Genomic DNA, 14,653 nt, shown 5'->3' on the forward strand with positions numbered 1-14,653 from the left:
GGAGAGAATAAAGATAAGGAACTAGGTAAGAGAGTGAAGGCAAAACAAAGAATGCCCTATTTTTCTTAAAAGGGGTAGAATAAAGATGTGATATTAAACCTATTCAAGACAAGGTGTGACACAGCATGTAATTACTTCAAGAGCAAACACAAGTATTTATTGCACATACTAGAATTTCAGGCCCTACTTACATGCACCCAGTCGGTAGACCTTGAAGACAAGTACTTTTCATACAGTCACAGTAATTTTTGCTACACCAACTACATGTTTGAACTAGTTAGGAGTGCCACATGTATGTAGTTGTGAAATTTGGTCCATCTACAACAGACATGAAGATGGACTAAAAGGCTACCATATAAAAAAAAAGGTTAAAAAAATCCAAACAAGGTAACTCAGTTGTATCATGCCATTTACTGATGCACACTGATCAATGACTGATTAATGACTGGCAGTAGATCACCTCTTCAAAGAGACCATCAGTGAGACTATCTACATATTTCTTGTGTCACATATTGCACATTTAAGTACTCCTAGAAATTGCCTTGTCTTTATTCTAACAACAAACTAAGTAATTTTTTTAGTATACTGATCCCAAGTTATCACCTGTCTCTATAATAATATTCTTCTCCTCCAGAACACACTATTCTTGGAAAGACATACTCCAATTACTGTTTGCTTGGGGAAAAAAAAAAATAATCCATTTGTAAATAAGTATCAGCTGTTCATTGTACAGCCCGCTCGTGTTATACAGTTCTACTTCATACTAGCCCTTGAAGGAATAGGATTCATTGATAGGGGATCTAAAATTGAAGTGTTAGGAAAAGCAAAGTAAGAAATAGGTATTTCAACCTAATATAAGGCAGTTTGTGAAAGCAGAGCATGGCTGCTTCATACTTATTCAAAATTAGAACCAGTTTTTCATGATGCCAGCTTCCTCTCCTATAAAGGTGTATCCTGGCGCTTATTTGCTTTGAAAAGGCACCTCTAAAAGACAAGACAGTCAAGACCCACTGTAAGAAACTTATCTCCAAGAAGTTTTACCAGTAACCAGTGCAATCAGTAGGATCTAATTATATTTCTGCTATACATAGCACTTCAATATACATATGCATTAAAGACATAAATAGCAACAGGAATATCAGGAGCTATATTTAAATAAGAGACTAATGAGGGAGACAAGATCAAGTCAGGCAGTCCAGTGATCAATTGACTAGGGTATGCAGAGACAGAAACGTGATTAGAAGTCAGATTTTAGTTCCACAGTTTGCCAACTGCAAGTTAATGAATAGGTAGCTGTGGCATCTTTTTTAACTATGTATAGTTAAGAGTTTGGGTATAAAACCTGGAAGACTGTCACTTAAAGCTACACGGCTCTGTATAGCAGGTTGGTATTATGGACATGTAAACTTCTTTAAGCAAAGTAAAAAGACTTCTTTCAAATCTAAGTTGTATAGCAGAATTACTGCAATGAATACATATTACTATTCAATTTGCATGCAAAACAGTACTGTTTAAGAGTATTTTTTAAATAAACGAGATAAAGAACAAATGCCATTTAAATTCATAACTGTATGCAAATAAACATCTAAAAAGTACATCCTGCGGCGAAGTATTTTTACATTACTACATAGTCTTAAGCTCTCATCTTTAGCCTCCAACATCTAACTTCTACTTCTCTATTAAAAGAAGCAAGAAGGAAAAAGCACCTCGTTCTGCCAAGAAGAAGACCCACTGAACTGGTTCAGAAATATGCCACTGCAAGCACACTAAATTACCATCAACAAAGCACAGTAACTTCCAGTGTTGTGATGAGTATTAAATCAAGTCTGTTGTCTTTGAACTGTGTTCAAAGCTCATCTTCACTAAATCAAACTATGGTAATCTCTTACACTCAATACCATCCTTGGTGTTGCATGTCTTGGCTTTTGCAAAACAAAAGTTTTTATTGCATGGATAAAAGTTCAAAGACACTTAATGCTGTGAGTACAACAACATGCTGAAATAATGTAGAGCTAAGTATATATATATATATATATATTTCATCCATGTAGCTAAACTAAGGGTTTAAATTATAATATTCAGTGTAACATACTATTAGATCATAGCTATTTGAACAAAATATTTCAGAGCATTTTCAAATAACCTGCATTCAACACACAGATTATGCAATAACCTATTTTTAATATACAATTTACGTGGTGTGATAAAGTATGATATAGAATACATTGCATGGTGGCAGGCACCTTACTGAAAAAAGTATTCAGAAGCCGAACTATCAACTCAGTGGTTTACTCACCTCCCAGGCAATGTAACACAAGGCTAAATAGACTAGAAAATGCATATTTCACAGAGCTCTAAAAACATATCAAAGGACTGAACTGTCAGAGACCTTTCTGAAATAACACATCATCAAAAATAGATGATGCCTCACAATCTCAAACTCTCAGAATCAAGAAAAATTTGGTTAAAGATGCAACAAAGCAAATTAAATAACACCACAATCCATATCTGAACAAACTAGTAGGACACTTACTCAAAGACTTTTGCTAATCACTGTCAGCTTAGTGGTTTTCAGACAGGTACACTTGCCTGAAATCCAAACTCTTGTTTCTGGGACACTTCCAAGTCAGAGGAAAGACAAGAGCAGGGTATGCGTAGAATTGAGTTTGACAGAGTATCTCAGGAAAGCTGGTTAGAAGTACCCAAGGTAGCAGCTGATTTTAATAATTCCTAACCACCATCATCTAGGTCTTCTACTGCAACCATTAACCAAGTGGAAAACAACTACTGGGTACCAAACAAAAGCCGTATTAGCTTACAGTACACCTCTCCACAAAGTTAGGAGCCCTTTGGAAGTCTTCAACTTCCAGGAAACCGATTCCAGTCAGGATGCCGATGCAGGCTTTGAAGAATTATCCACTGTAGAGGCAGAAGAATTTCTATATATCGATAAACCTGAAGAGTACAAAAATAATCACTTCTTTCTTCCCTAAAGTGGGAAGCTACCTCTCACCTTTTCACTGGAAGGTTTTCTGTAACTTGGGAGTTCTATCAAGGATATAAAAGTAAGCTTTAAAAGATAGAATACTTTAAGTTTAGGCTTCCTGCTAACTATAACAATTTTACTGGCATGCTTATGAAGCTGAAAGTCTGTTTAAACTGAAATTATCTTTTAATTCTCACATCTGTTAGCATTACTAGTTTCAAGTCAGTTCCATTTTAAAGTATTTTGCTAATATATTTGAAAGCATTACACAATTGCACAACTTTATGATTAAAGCTGAATATACACTTCAAGATCATCCACATACCAGTCAGAACAAAGACACGTGGAAGAGAATGGTATTATTTCTTAATGGATGAGCTGTAAGCCAATTCAGCATCAAGATGGGTAAGATTCACCAGAAAAAAAAAAATTAAGCATACTGAAAATTTCACCTCCACCCTGTCTCTCAACACTTCAAAAGTCAAGCAACTCTTAGAAAGCACTGGCAATCCATGCTGTTTGAATGCAGAAAAGCACACCAGAAGAGGATGGTTTAATCATTATCTTTTTCATCATAGTCCAACAAAAACAGTAGTAGACTGTTTAGAAAGTTTGAGCCATAATCCACAGATGCTTATTTACAAGCAATATCAGGATTTACTGGTTTGAGAAAGGGGAAAGTCACACCCCTTGTACTGGCAGAAGCAGATAGGCAAGTGTTTTCAGTATAAGCAGCAGCTTTAACATACATTATACCTATACTGGCAAAATCCTAAAAGCCAGCCCAGTTTTGTTAGCCATCTTCACTTTCCTAGTGGAAAGTTGGAAATGAGTAAGCCTTTCAAAAAAACATCTGATAAGTGACCACAAATAACATTATAAAACTTTGGATAAAGACAAAAGAAAAGCTATTTTCATCTAGAAGCTGAAATATTACAAAAAAATAGAAAAATTTAGGTTGAAAGCAGCATCACAAGGTCTTCTGATTCAACCCTGTCCTCTAAGCGAGGCTAAATTTGTCGCTATACCATTCATTACAGCCTCTGTCAGTCACAGAAAGATACACACAATTTAAGTACACACACTCATCACTCCTGTGCTTCCAGTGTTCGGGGGACAAAAGCAAATATCAAAGTGTTATGGATATTCCTTAAACACTAGAATTTCACCAAGATCCTTTACACTTGTGAGAAGCAACAAGAGAACAGGCGATGATCTGGAGGAACACCTTGCAAACTGAGTGTAAGTTCTAAACAACCCAAACCCAACTAACCAAAAAGCTCCAGAGTCCACAATCCTGAGTAAGACTTTTTTTTACTGTTGAGACATCATAGAGCATCAGTACTTCTATAGAACTTTAACCTTACCCAGACAAAGTCAACCAAATATTGTCCTATTTATTAAATGAAGTTATTAGTAAAATAGATCTTAAAAGCAAGGAGAAAGGTGCCACATTCTTTTCAAGTACGACTTCTGCTGTTTCCTTCTTGCATCAATTGGAGAGTACTATTTTTCCCCCTCCAAGCTTTCTTGACGTACATGGTTACAACACACTAGATTCACCATGTGGAGTTCATACCAACAAAAAGGGAGCATTCATAGACCTCAAGTTTCAAGAAGTGCTAAATGTAAATTATTTTTAAGAGCCAACAGATGTTCTGCAGATTGAGACAACACAAACTAGGGAATGGATGCAACGGTTCATTATTTATCCTTATCCTTCTGCATAGACAGTTCCATGAATAAATGGGTAAAACTGTAGAATTCAAGAGTTGCCAAGAAAGAATGTTGGAATTGAAAACTGCTACTAGGATTACATGAATTTGAAGCTGTCTACAAGAGTTTGTTTTCATCGTATAGTTCATGTGTACCTTGCTGCAGGAAGTCCTTCCTTATCTTCCACAACCAAACCCCAATTAGGATATCATTTCAGACACCTGACTACTAGCAACACGCTGGGCATATTCTGGATATCTAAGGCTTTTAGGTAACAATAACTTTTTGCTCTCCCCTTCCCCCTCAAGAGCTATTATGATGACACACAAGGCAGAAGGGAAACAGCTTGGAGAAAAAGACAATAGGAAGACATGAGTGTCTATCACATTTAGGACTAGAAGGTAAATTTTAGTGAAATGGTAAAGCAACAGAGTCCAAGTCCTGACTGTTGGCAAAATAGCAGAATATAAATTTAAACCCCCTCCTACCCTTAATCTTTGGGAAGGGGAAAAAAAAAAAAAAAAAAAGAATTGTAGAAATAATTATCCTAGAAGAGCAAACTAAACCCAGGACTTCTTAATCCTACATTTGCAGGTTTACAAATGCTATGTTCATCAACTATTTCCATACTGTTTACTTCCTCCAGGTGCAAAGCAAGATTTACACTAATTCTGAGCCAGCAGGTGGCATTAACATCTCATATACCCTAAGCAGTGTTGCTCAAATGCTGGAGACAGGAAAGCTTACCAGCTCTATTTAAGCCCTATACCTAAGGAGTAGTTTTCAATGGCAGTTTGTACAATGGAATGGGAAGTTAACTACATGCATGAAGCATTCCATTACCCACCCTAACAATGCAAGTATTGCCTTCTCCTCCCTGATGGTTGGCTGCAATTCCTGTCTCTCCTACCTGCATGACTCCATTAGGCATACACTACAGGACTCGTATCAGAACCTTACCCTAGCACACAATAAAACACTTAAAAGGTAATGAAAATAGTAGTAATAAACTTTAACAGCAAAATCACATTTTTTTATTTGTGCAATGAGCCTTTATAATAAGAAAAGTGGGAATGTGTCCCTCTAAATTATTATTTACTGCATAGGAAATGCATTTGGGACTCAGATGTGGGTTCCTGTTTTCTGCTGATTTTTAAAACTTCCTGTGGAGTTGCTAAGACTGCCATTAGTACAGGCAAATACTTCCTTACCTCAAATAAATCTAGGAAGAAAGTCCACTTAACACCAATGCGCTTGTGTTCTTGTGTTATAAATTCCTAAATGAACATCCTATTTACAGCATATAGGAGAAGATGAAACCAGACCTTTAATATAAACACCACTGACTTCATATCAGCATCCACAAGAATAAAATGCAAAGTCAGTGAAAATCCACCCCAAGAAAAAAATCTTTAAAGCCAGAAATATATGGGGACATTCTTGCTTTTCTCTCACCTTGAAGTACAAGTAATGCAGAACAAGACTTGAGAAGGCTGAAAAAAAAAAAAAAAAGAGTCTAGTGGACAGGTTTTAAAACAGTCATTAAAACTTAACTCTTCTTAGTACTGTATGGAAGTAGCACCTTCACTGCCCTGACGGGAAAGAAGAAATTAAGATCCAAAGAGGACTAGGAATTATTTTCTTCCCAGTATACAACGAAAACAGTATCTGCATGTGCAGTGAACATGTCAGCCACTTTCTAAAGCTACTGAGTAAATTCTAATACAAAGTTTTACTTTTACTTAATAAGAACTGGCAGGTTTAAGATACAAACTTTTCTAATGCAAAAGAGATCAGTAAGATTATTCCCCTGTACTTGAGTGAGCTAGTGAAGATGGCTTTCTTTTTTGGTCCAGTGGAAAAACTTAGTTATAAGAATTCCAGGGCCTGCCACAGATCCAGAAGGAAGTTCATGAAAAACTAACGTTCTACAAGCTGCTACACAAAAAAAAAAAAAAAGAAAAGCTGATATCTAAACTGTACTATCATTCAGTCACTTATCAAAAAAGTTATAAAGTCTAGAATAAAATTTATGTCTTGAGTACTCATTTAAATCTTGGGACCACCTGTTTTCTGACAGTGCTTCACTTTTCTTACAGGTAGCAAGCTCTTGGTTTATTTCTAGAGTTTGCTTACCACTTCATTTCCTGCCCTGGGACACCTGAACAGAGACTTCTATTCATCTACTTATATTTACCTGTCACCAGGCAAATACTGTGGACCCTACGTTTTGAAATTCAATTCTTGTCCAGGCACACTGAAGAGCTTGGCTTTTAGAATTTAAATTTCACCTTTTGGATTCCCATGCCACAAGCACCTCTGAAAGAAGACACATATCATATGAATGGAGAGAAAGGAGGAAGTGCACTGCAAAGGAGAATCTGCAAGTAACAGCACAAGCCTTCATGTATCACTCTTCCACAGTTGTTACTGTGAAGACTTGCCTCAGGGCCTGTGCTTAAACACAGGGGCTTTGAGATGCGTGCTTCCACTGCAGCCACAATGTAAATGCCCACATTTTGCCTGCTACAGATGACCTTCACTGTACAGGGCTGCAGTAGATGTGCACTGAAGTTCCTTTTCTCATGCAGAAGAAAACCTCAGGCGAATGAGATGCTTGTGGTCAATGCATGTTTAGTAAGATATGATGTCTTTCAGAAGGGAGAAGCTGATATTTTCCTTCTTCATATATACAGACTCACAGAAGTACAGAAGCATGCGCTTTGTCACTCTGCTAACCAGAGCAACAATGCAATGTGCTGATATAACTTCAGACCTACAAAAGAATCGATGTTAAGTAGCATTACAACTTCAGCTGTAATGCCTTCTGGCCTGCTCTGAGACATTTCAGATTTCACACTAGAAGCGAGTACAGTTTACAGAACACATTTTACTACTTGGCTTCAAAGGATAAACAGGTAACTTAGCATTTCAAACCGCAACTACTGACGAATTTAAAAACTTGCTTCCATAACATTATCCAGAACGTGGGTTTCAGAAAAGGCCTTCTGTTTCAAAAATCAAGAAGCGAGGTCCAGGGCAAGTGTGAAGCTCAATACCTTTCTTTTTAGACAGCACTGACAATATTGATGTTACAGCAAGTTATTAAACAGCTACTAGTAATGTAAAAGGGAGTTGTAAAAGGCATATGACCACATACAAAGCTTAAAATTTTTGGGGGAAAAAAAAAAACCAAAGCTCTGCATTTTTTGCATACCAATTATTCTAAATAACAACTCTGGTCAGATTTCACTTTTCTCTTATGCACTTGCCTAGTCTTTATATGTCTAGAAAAGAAACACTAAACCAGAAAGTTATTTTTACCTGTACATGGTAGTTAGATTAGTTATAAGATATACAGTGTCAATGATGACTTCTGGCCTCCCAAGAACTCCTTCCCATAGGAAGGCAATGAAAAAACGCAACCCCTAAACCTTACATTCTGACAAGGCTTTAGGTTATTTTGTGATACACAACAGGCCTCCCCAAAAAAGGGTATTTAAGAACCTTTTAAACTCCACCTCATTCATTGCATACAAGGGGCAATCAGTACTAATGACTGTACTTCATGGCTGTAATAGCCTGCTTGAAAACCATTATTCTGAAAAATAGTATGTACTGAAAAATAAGGTTACCAAGGCAATACAAGGCACGAATCAATCAGATCTCTAGGTCTTTACGGTTGTAGAAAGGCTGGAATAAAAGCCAGCATCTGTAGTTCAGGTCCTCTTTCCCTGGCAGACAGGGAAGCTGGATGCCCTACGTTAATCTCAACCCAATTGAAAGGGAGTGACCATGTGCTCGCCACTCTTCCGGCTCCCCCCTTTTCTCATTCCCACTCGGGACTACTTTTGTCAAGGACAGCACGGTGAGGCAGGTACCCACGGGACAGCCGCCGGCATCGCTCGCAAGCCGGCAGAGCCCGCTGCCCGTTCCGCGCTTTAAGGCCGGAGGCGGGCGGGGAGCAAGGGGAACCTGCCAGCCTGTCCGCGCTCCCTCTGTCCTCTGCTAGAAGGGTCGAGGAGGATGCCCGTGGGCTGCTGTCTCTGCTCCCCGGGGAGGACGCGGGGGCAGGAGCCGCTGTGCTCCCAGGTGGACCCTGGATGGAAAGGGAGAGCGGGAGGCTACCATCGTGCCCCTGGGCCCCTGCTCAAGCCACTACCGCCGCAGGGCGAGCCCACGCGGGCCTCGGGGGAGGGCCCCCCCCCGGGCAGGAAAGGCGCAGAGCAGAGCGGTCAGGCGGCCCCGAGCTCGCTCGCTGGCCCCGCCGGTGGGTGGGGGCTCAGGACGGCTCCCCAGTGAGCTCTCACCTTTTAGAGAGGTCCATGAGGACCCCGGAAAAAAGCTTCTCTCCCAGCCGAAACGAGACCACCAGGGCATCCTCGATGATGTGATCCAGGGTGACCCGCACCTCGGAGCCAGGCAGCAGCGGAGCCTCCGCCTCCCCTCCGGCCGGAGCCACGGACACCGGGGACTTGGGCTCGACAGCGGCGGCATCAGCAGCATCCGGCTCCTCCTCCTCCGGCCGGGACGGCTCCTCCCCGGGCTCCGGCTCCGCGGAGCCCCCAGTAGCCGGCGGGCAGGGCTGCGGCTCCTCCTCGGGAAGTTCGGGGTGCCCAGCAGGCGGCGGGCAGGGCTGCGGCTCCTCCTCGGACTCCGGGCTCGGCGCTCCCCGGTGCTCGGCCTGGGGCGAGTCCACATCTGGGGTGGAGAGCGGCAGCTTCTCCGTCCTCTCAGCTTCCGGCTCCCGAGTCCCGGCGGGGCTCCGGGCTCGCTGCACAGGCGGCGGCTCCTCGGCCTCGCCGGGAGCAGCCTTTCCCCCGTCGGCCTCCTCCCCATCAGGCACCACCGACTCCACGGCCTCAGTGACGGCAGGGAGAGGGTCCGCGCCGGCCTCGCTGCCCGGGATAGGCTCCATCTCGGGCTCCGCTTCGCCGGCCCCCCCATCGCCCGGCACCGCTGCAGTTGCTGCCGCCTCCGCAGCCATGGCCGCCATTTTCTCTGCTGCTTCACCGCCGCCTCCCTCCAGCAGCGGGATCGATAACGAGGAGGCGCGGATCAGGAGCCGCGCGGTGACCGGCGGCCGGGAGAGGGCGTGAGGGAAGATAGCGAGGGCGGGAGAGCAGCGGGAGGGGCTGGCTAGCCCAGGGGGGGCAGCCCCGCGGGAGAGGGGCAGATCCCGCACCTCACCTGTGCTGCGAGGCGCCGTGTGGCAGGCGGGGAGTGCCACGTGCTGCGGGGGCGAACGGGGCCCGCTCTGACGGGAGTGGAGGGGGGCCAGTGAAAACCTGTGGTGAGCGGGCGGGTCGCTGGGGAGAGTGGAAAACGTGTGGAAGGCAGAGGGCCTGGTGCCTTTTGTGAGGTAGATTAACGCTGTACAAGATTAAGTAGCACGAGTTAGGTGCATCAGGTGAAGGTGAAAAGCGCAGTGTCAAAAATGGGATAAAAAGTCTCAACGATTTCCCCCAACGTGGTACTCGCAGCCAGTGAACTAACCTTGTGGGATCAGTAGTTGCTACCGTGTGGGCATACCCGCTCTCCCTTATCTGCCCCCATCTTCTTCCCTCACCCCCAGGTAGAAAATCTTGTATTTCCTAAAAAAAAAAAAAAAAAAAAAAAAAAAATTAAAAAAAAAAAAAATTTGTCTGTTACACTCATGATTTTACATTTTGGGAAGTCGAGTCCTTTGTAGAAAGGAGCAATTTGTTATGAGGAAGGATGGATGAGAAAGAAAAGTGGGAGCAGCTGGAGGCAAAAATAAAAGTGCTCTTACAGTGTGAGTTGCTTTACTTTTCCTAGTGCTGTTACGAGAGATTTATTGTTTAGCAGCAAATGAAATTTTCTGAAAATACAATTCGGTGAGATTTTGTTTAAAGTGTTCCTTTTCTTTCATGATAGTGACTGTTATTGGCAGGCTTCAGAGTTGCTACCAACTGTGCAAACAGCTACACCCCGTGTTGTCAAGTGAAAAAAAAGATAAATAATGGGCATGAAGAAGTAACAAATTTTTTGCAAGAAGTATAAGGAAAAAAAAATGATCGGTTTTAGGGCTTCATATTACACTATTTTCTTCTTTGTAACAAAAGTGAGTTATATGTAGTTAAAGGACTACAGTAATGCAAAGAATTTTTTTGGTAATAATAAACGAGGGCATGGAATAGTGTCCTATAACAGTAAAAAAGTTTTGTACAATTGTATGCAAGTAAAATGATCTTGCAAGCTGCTAGCAATAGGATTTTAATAAGTAACAAATGCAATTACTAACTTCTCTCTTGTCCTGAGCGTAGTCTGACTTGCATAATAGACCTAAAGACTCCGCTTTGTATCTGCTAGTGGTTTACATGGTGAACATAATGTTTTCGTTATTGGTGGTGTAAAGCTTGTAAGCAATATATAGGAACATCACAAGAAAGCTAGACACGTTTTGGGGGACAAATACATTCGAAATATAGTTCACAGAATTTGCTAAAGATAAAACTGCTTCACAATTTTTTTTTATGTTTTACCACCATATCTGTTAAATGGTTTGGTAGTGTGGGTGGGTAAATAGAATATGTTTATCGGGGGAAGGAGTAGTAGATACTGAATTACGAATTTCTTTTTTTCCAGTCATGCTTGCAGCTTTGTGAGTCTGTCTCACAGAGAAACAGCAGATGGATTTAGCGTATGATCTGTGGCTTGAAAGAAACCAGAGTTGGTAAGCTTTCCAAAACTACCTACCATAATATTACTTCCTAAATAATTTTGATGCAATTTCGTTAGAACATATTTGTAAACGATCTGTATTCCATATCCTGAGGCTATAATGCTTTGAAAATGGCAACTGTTTAGGTGCCCCTAAGGCTGAATATGTTCTTTGCCAGAATTCTGGAGAATGAGATTTGTATTGCTACTGAGTTACCTTCATTTCAAAGCTATCCCTGTGCAAGGCTTTCAGTTTTAATTCAGATCTGAGATTTCAGGGTTTTCTGTATGTTCTGCGAAGTAGAATACAGTAGTGGCTCTGGAAGGTTCAGAGTTGCAAATGGTTCATGAAGAGTTCTCATCTTGAAGGAGCATGGTATAAAAGAAGTGGTTGTAGAGTGGAAGGAGGCCTCTGCTGTTCTTTCCTCACTTTTTTTTTTTTTGTTCTGTGCAATTATGACACATATGACATGTAGAAAATGATGATTTGTTTCCCAGAAACTTTTTACCTTATTCAGATGAGTTATAGAACAGATTAAAGAAACACATTGGTGAGGATAGCTCATACGTAACACCAGAACTGTTTTTACATTGCTCTCCTACGCAAAGAACCTCATTGTGCTTGGAGGTATTCCAACTGTATTTCAACAGACCAAACTACACTCTGCATGCATAGGACTGTTCTGCACATTAGAGGTATGGTCATCTGCTCAAATGCTGTTTTCCTTATTACTGTCTTACACTAGTAATAATCTATTTGTTCATCCCAGTACTAATATTGTGAGGAATAGGCATAACATTAGCTGGAAGGGCTGGCAGAGTACAGAGGTATGTATTGTCATGTATTCTAATCTTTTGTAATTATTTTTTACTCAGGAGATAGACAGAAGTTTGCAGAAACAAAGTTGCCAGACAGCTTTCACCCAAGGGAGGCCAGACTGTCATGCCTTTTATATAAACCAGCATGGCTCATGTAGATACTTTGTAAGGTTGGTGATTTTAATTGTGCTGGCTGGTCAGTTCGGTTAGCCGCAGTTCATTTCTCTGGTGTTGCTGTGCCATGGCATAGAATAATGGCAGTAAATTCTGAGCCTACAAGAAATTGCCAACTAATACAAAGAGACTACTCAGCCCTTGAGCTGATGGGACATTAAGATCCAATAGCTCCGCCCAGCAGGCTTTTTGTTATGTTAAATTCATACTTGGGTAGAGGATAGGCGTAAAATGGAAGATTTCCACTTGCAAAACGTCTGCCAGGTTAGTGCTTATTGAAATCCACCTTGCTTTTCAGCAGGTGTTGTTTATGGCAGACTGTTAAAATGCTAACTAACATCATTTACATTTGCTGGAATCCCTGGCAATCCTTATCAGCGTAGGAAACAAATCTGGATCTATGACTTCTTAACATTCTCAGTTGTTTCATTGAGACAACAGAAGAGATTATGTGCTTGACCAAAGCAGTTTAAACTACTGGGGGCCGGGAGTCTTAAAATAGAATATAAACAGCTCTTTTGTAGTTCCATTTGAATCTTGAAAGGTGCTGTGTGTGGTTTTAAAAAGGTAAATAGGGACATTTATATACCACTCTAATGGCCAAGAGAAATGTAGTACCATAGGTACTACTTTCATAAATGAAAGTATGCTAACAAAAGGCATGTAGATGCAGGATGAAACTAGTAAGTTAAACAAAAAAAGCGTTAGCTATATATTCTTTTTTCATCCCAAATTCCTTTCATGACCATTTAATTTCTGTTTATTTTAAATACAGCCTGTAATCTCTTTAGGATAGGGTTTGTCTTTCTGTGGCTGATTTGTATAGTGATTGGTGTAGCTGGGGCCTTGTTTCTATCCTGGAAGCTTTAGAAACTGCCAAAATAAAATGAATGAAGTTAATCAAAGAAATTGTACTAACCCACTTACTGTAGATTTCTGCCAGCAAGTGGCAGAAAGGACAGAAGTAGAAATAAGAAACTGGATTTGAGAGAGGAACTGATACAATTGGAGTGAACAAAATTATTAACCTGGAGGCAGGAAAAATGCAAAGCTCTATGAAGATGTGTTAGCAGCATATTGACAGGTTGGGTAGCTGAAGAAGTTGTAGGAAGTTTGGGCTGAGTGAGTGAATGATGCCTGTAAGAAGCAGGTATGATTGTATCTGTATGCCTGGGTATAGATGGGTGAAAGAACTGTTTCTGTGTGTAAGCTGGGATGTAGCAAGGATCAGGTCTGGCAGACTTGATTGCTTCTCAGTATTAGTGATACTGATTTATTCAGTCATGACCAAAACGTATTATTGCATTGACTTAACTATGAATGGAAGATTTTGATGTCTGTAAATGGTCACGGTATGTATGTGTGCTTCAATTAATTAGTGCATCGGGTTAGGGTGTGTATCATTGAAGATGATGTATAGTGGTAACTTCATTCTCTGGGCACCAAGTTCTGTAGAAGGGCATTACCATGAAAGAGCCAACACAAAATGCAAGATTGTAATGGAACAATATACATAAATGGAGTGTCATCAGGGTTGCAGTGAAGCCAATGTGTGTGATTGCAGCATAGCTACAAATAGCTTCCTTGGAGCTGATTTAGCTCCCGGTAACAGAAACTATGATAGCAGCCCTCAGAACAGGCTGCACCCTGGTAATTACCTAGCAGTTGGAATTTGTGGTGTTACTGATATCCAAGCTAGCTGGATATGTGTGAGGTCACTACATCTGTTCATGCCACAACTGATCTGTCTTAGAATAAGCATATGAAAGCTATAAAATAGTTTGTGGATTTAAAGGGAGTGCTTATAGTGTCTTGGTAGAATTGTAGATACTTTTCCTAATATGTAGACCAGGGTGTAAGAATTAGATGAGGGTGTAAGAATTTTAGATTAGAGATTTACAATCTGAAGTTCTGACAACCTTGCTGTGACTTTGTAACTCCTCACAAAGAAGATATTGTGGTTTATATACATCCAATAGCTTCAGTCTTTGCTGGGTCTTCAGCAACACCACCAAGAAATAGTATGCTACAGGAAGCATCCTGCTTTTCTGCCTGTGTCATTCAGAATCATAGTAGCAATAGCTTCTGCTGTTGTCATTGAGTAATCTGCTTCTGTGACCCCTAGGAAAAGCAAGGTCTCACAAAAACCTCAGGGTTTTATGCTGTGTTAAAAACCCATTTTAATGTTATTCAGTGTTTGATCTGCTATTGTTGTGACATTTTCAAGGCTTTCCTGTTTAAAAAGGAAGTGTAACCAGCGAAAGGCAATGTATG

At 40.9% G+C, this 14,653-nt stretch overlaps 2 protein-coding genes across 13 annotated transcripts in view; one reads left to right on the forward strand and one right to left on the reverse strand.

Moving 5' to 3' along the window:
* PWWP2A (PWWP domain containing 2A) overlaps window positions 1-9,741 on the reverse strand; it is a 37,153-nt gene extending 27,412 nt beyond the window's left edge. For all 5 annotated transcript variants that reach the window (XM_057409843.1, XM_057409846.1, XM_057409844.1 and 2 more), the window contains exon 1: window positions 9,013-9,741. In XM_057409843.1, coding sequence (XP_057265826.1) covers window positions 9,013-9,698 — 686 coding nt within the window. In that variant the 5' untranslated portion in view covers window positions 9,699-9,741. The remainder of the gene's footprint in view (window positions 1-9,012) is intronic.
* A 1,519-nt stretch (window positions 9,742-11,260) lies between these two features.
* The window catches only part of FABP6 (fatty acid binding protein 6), a 55,670-nt gene continuing 52,277 nt past the window's right edge, over window positions 11,261-14,653 (forward strand). For 7 of the 8 annotated variants that reach the window (XR_008972227.1, XR_008972226.1, XR_008972230.1 and 4 more), the window contains exon 1: window positions 11,261-11,399. Coding sequence is in view for 1 of the 8 variants with exons in the window: in XM_057409856.1 (XP_057265839.1) it covers window positions 11,369-11,399 (31 nt within the window). In the remaining 7 variants the exon portion in view is untranslated. The remainder of the gene's footprint in view (window positions 11,400-14,653) is intronic. The other variant, XR_008972231.1, reaches the window with a different exon arrangement.

Source organism: Pezoporus wallicus, unplaced genomic scaffold (genome assembly GCF_028554395.1).
Source record: "Pezoporus wallicus isolate ANWC-B61680 ecotype Strahan unplaced genomic scaffold, APGP_CSIRO_Pwel_v1 contig_4309, whole genome shotgun sequence".
Lineage (NCBI taxonomy): Eukaryota > Metazoa > Chordata > Aves > Psittaciformes > Psittacidae > Pezoporus > Pezoporus wallicus.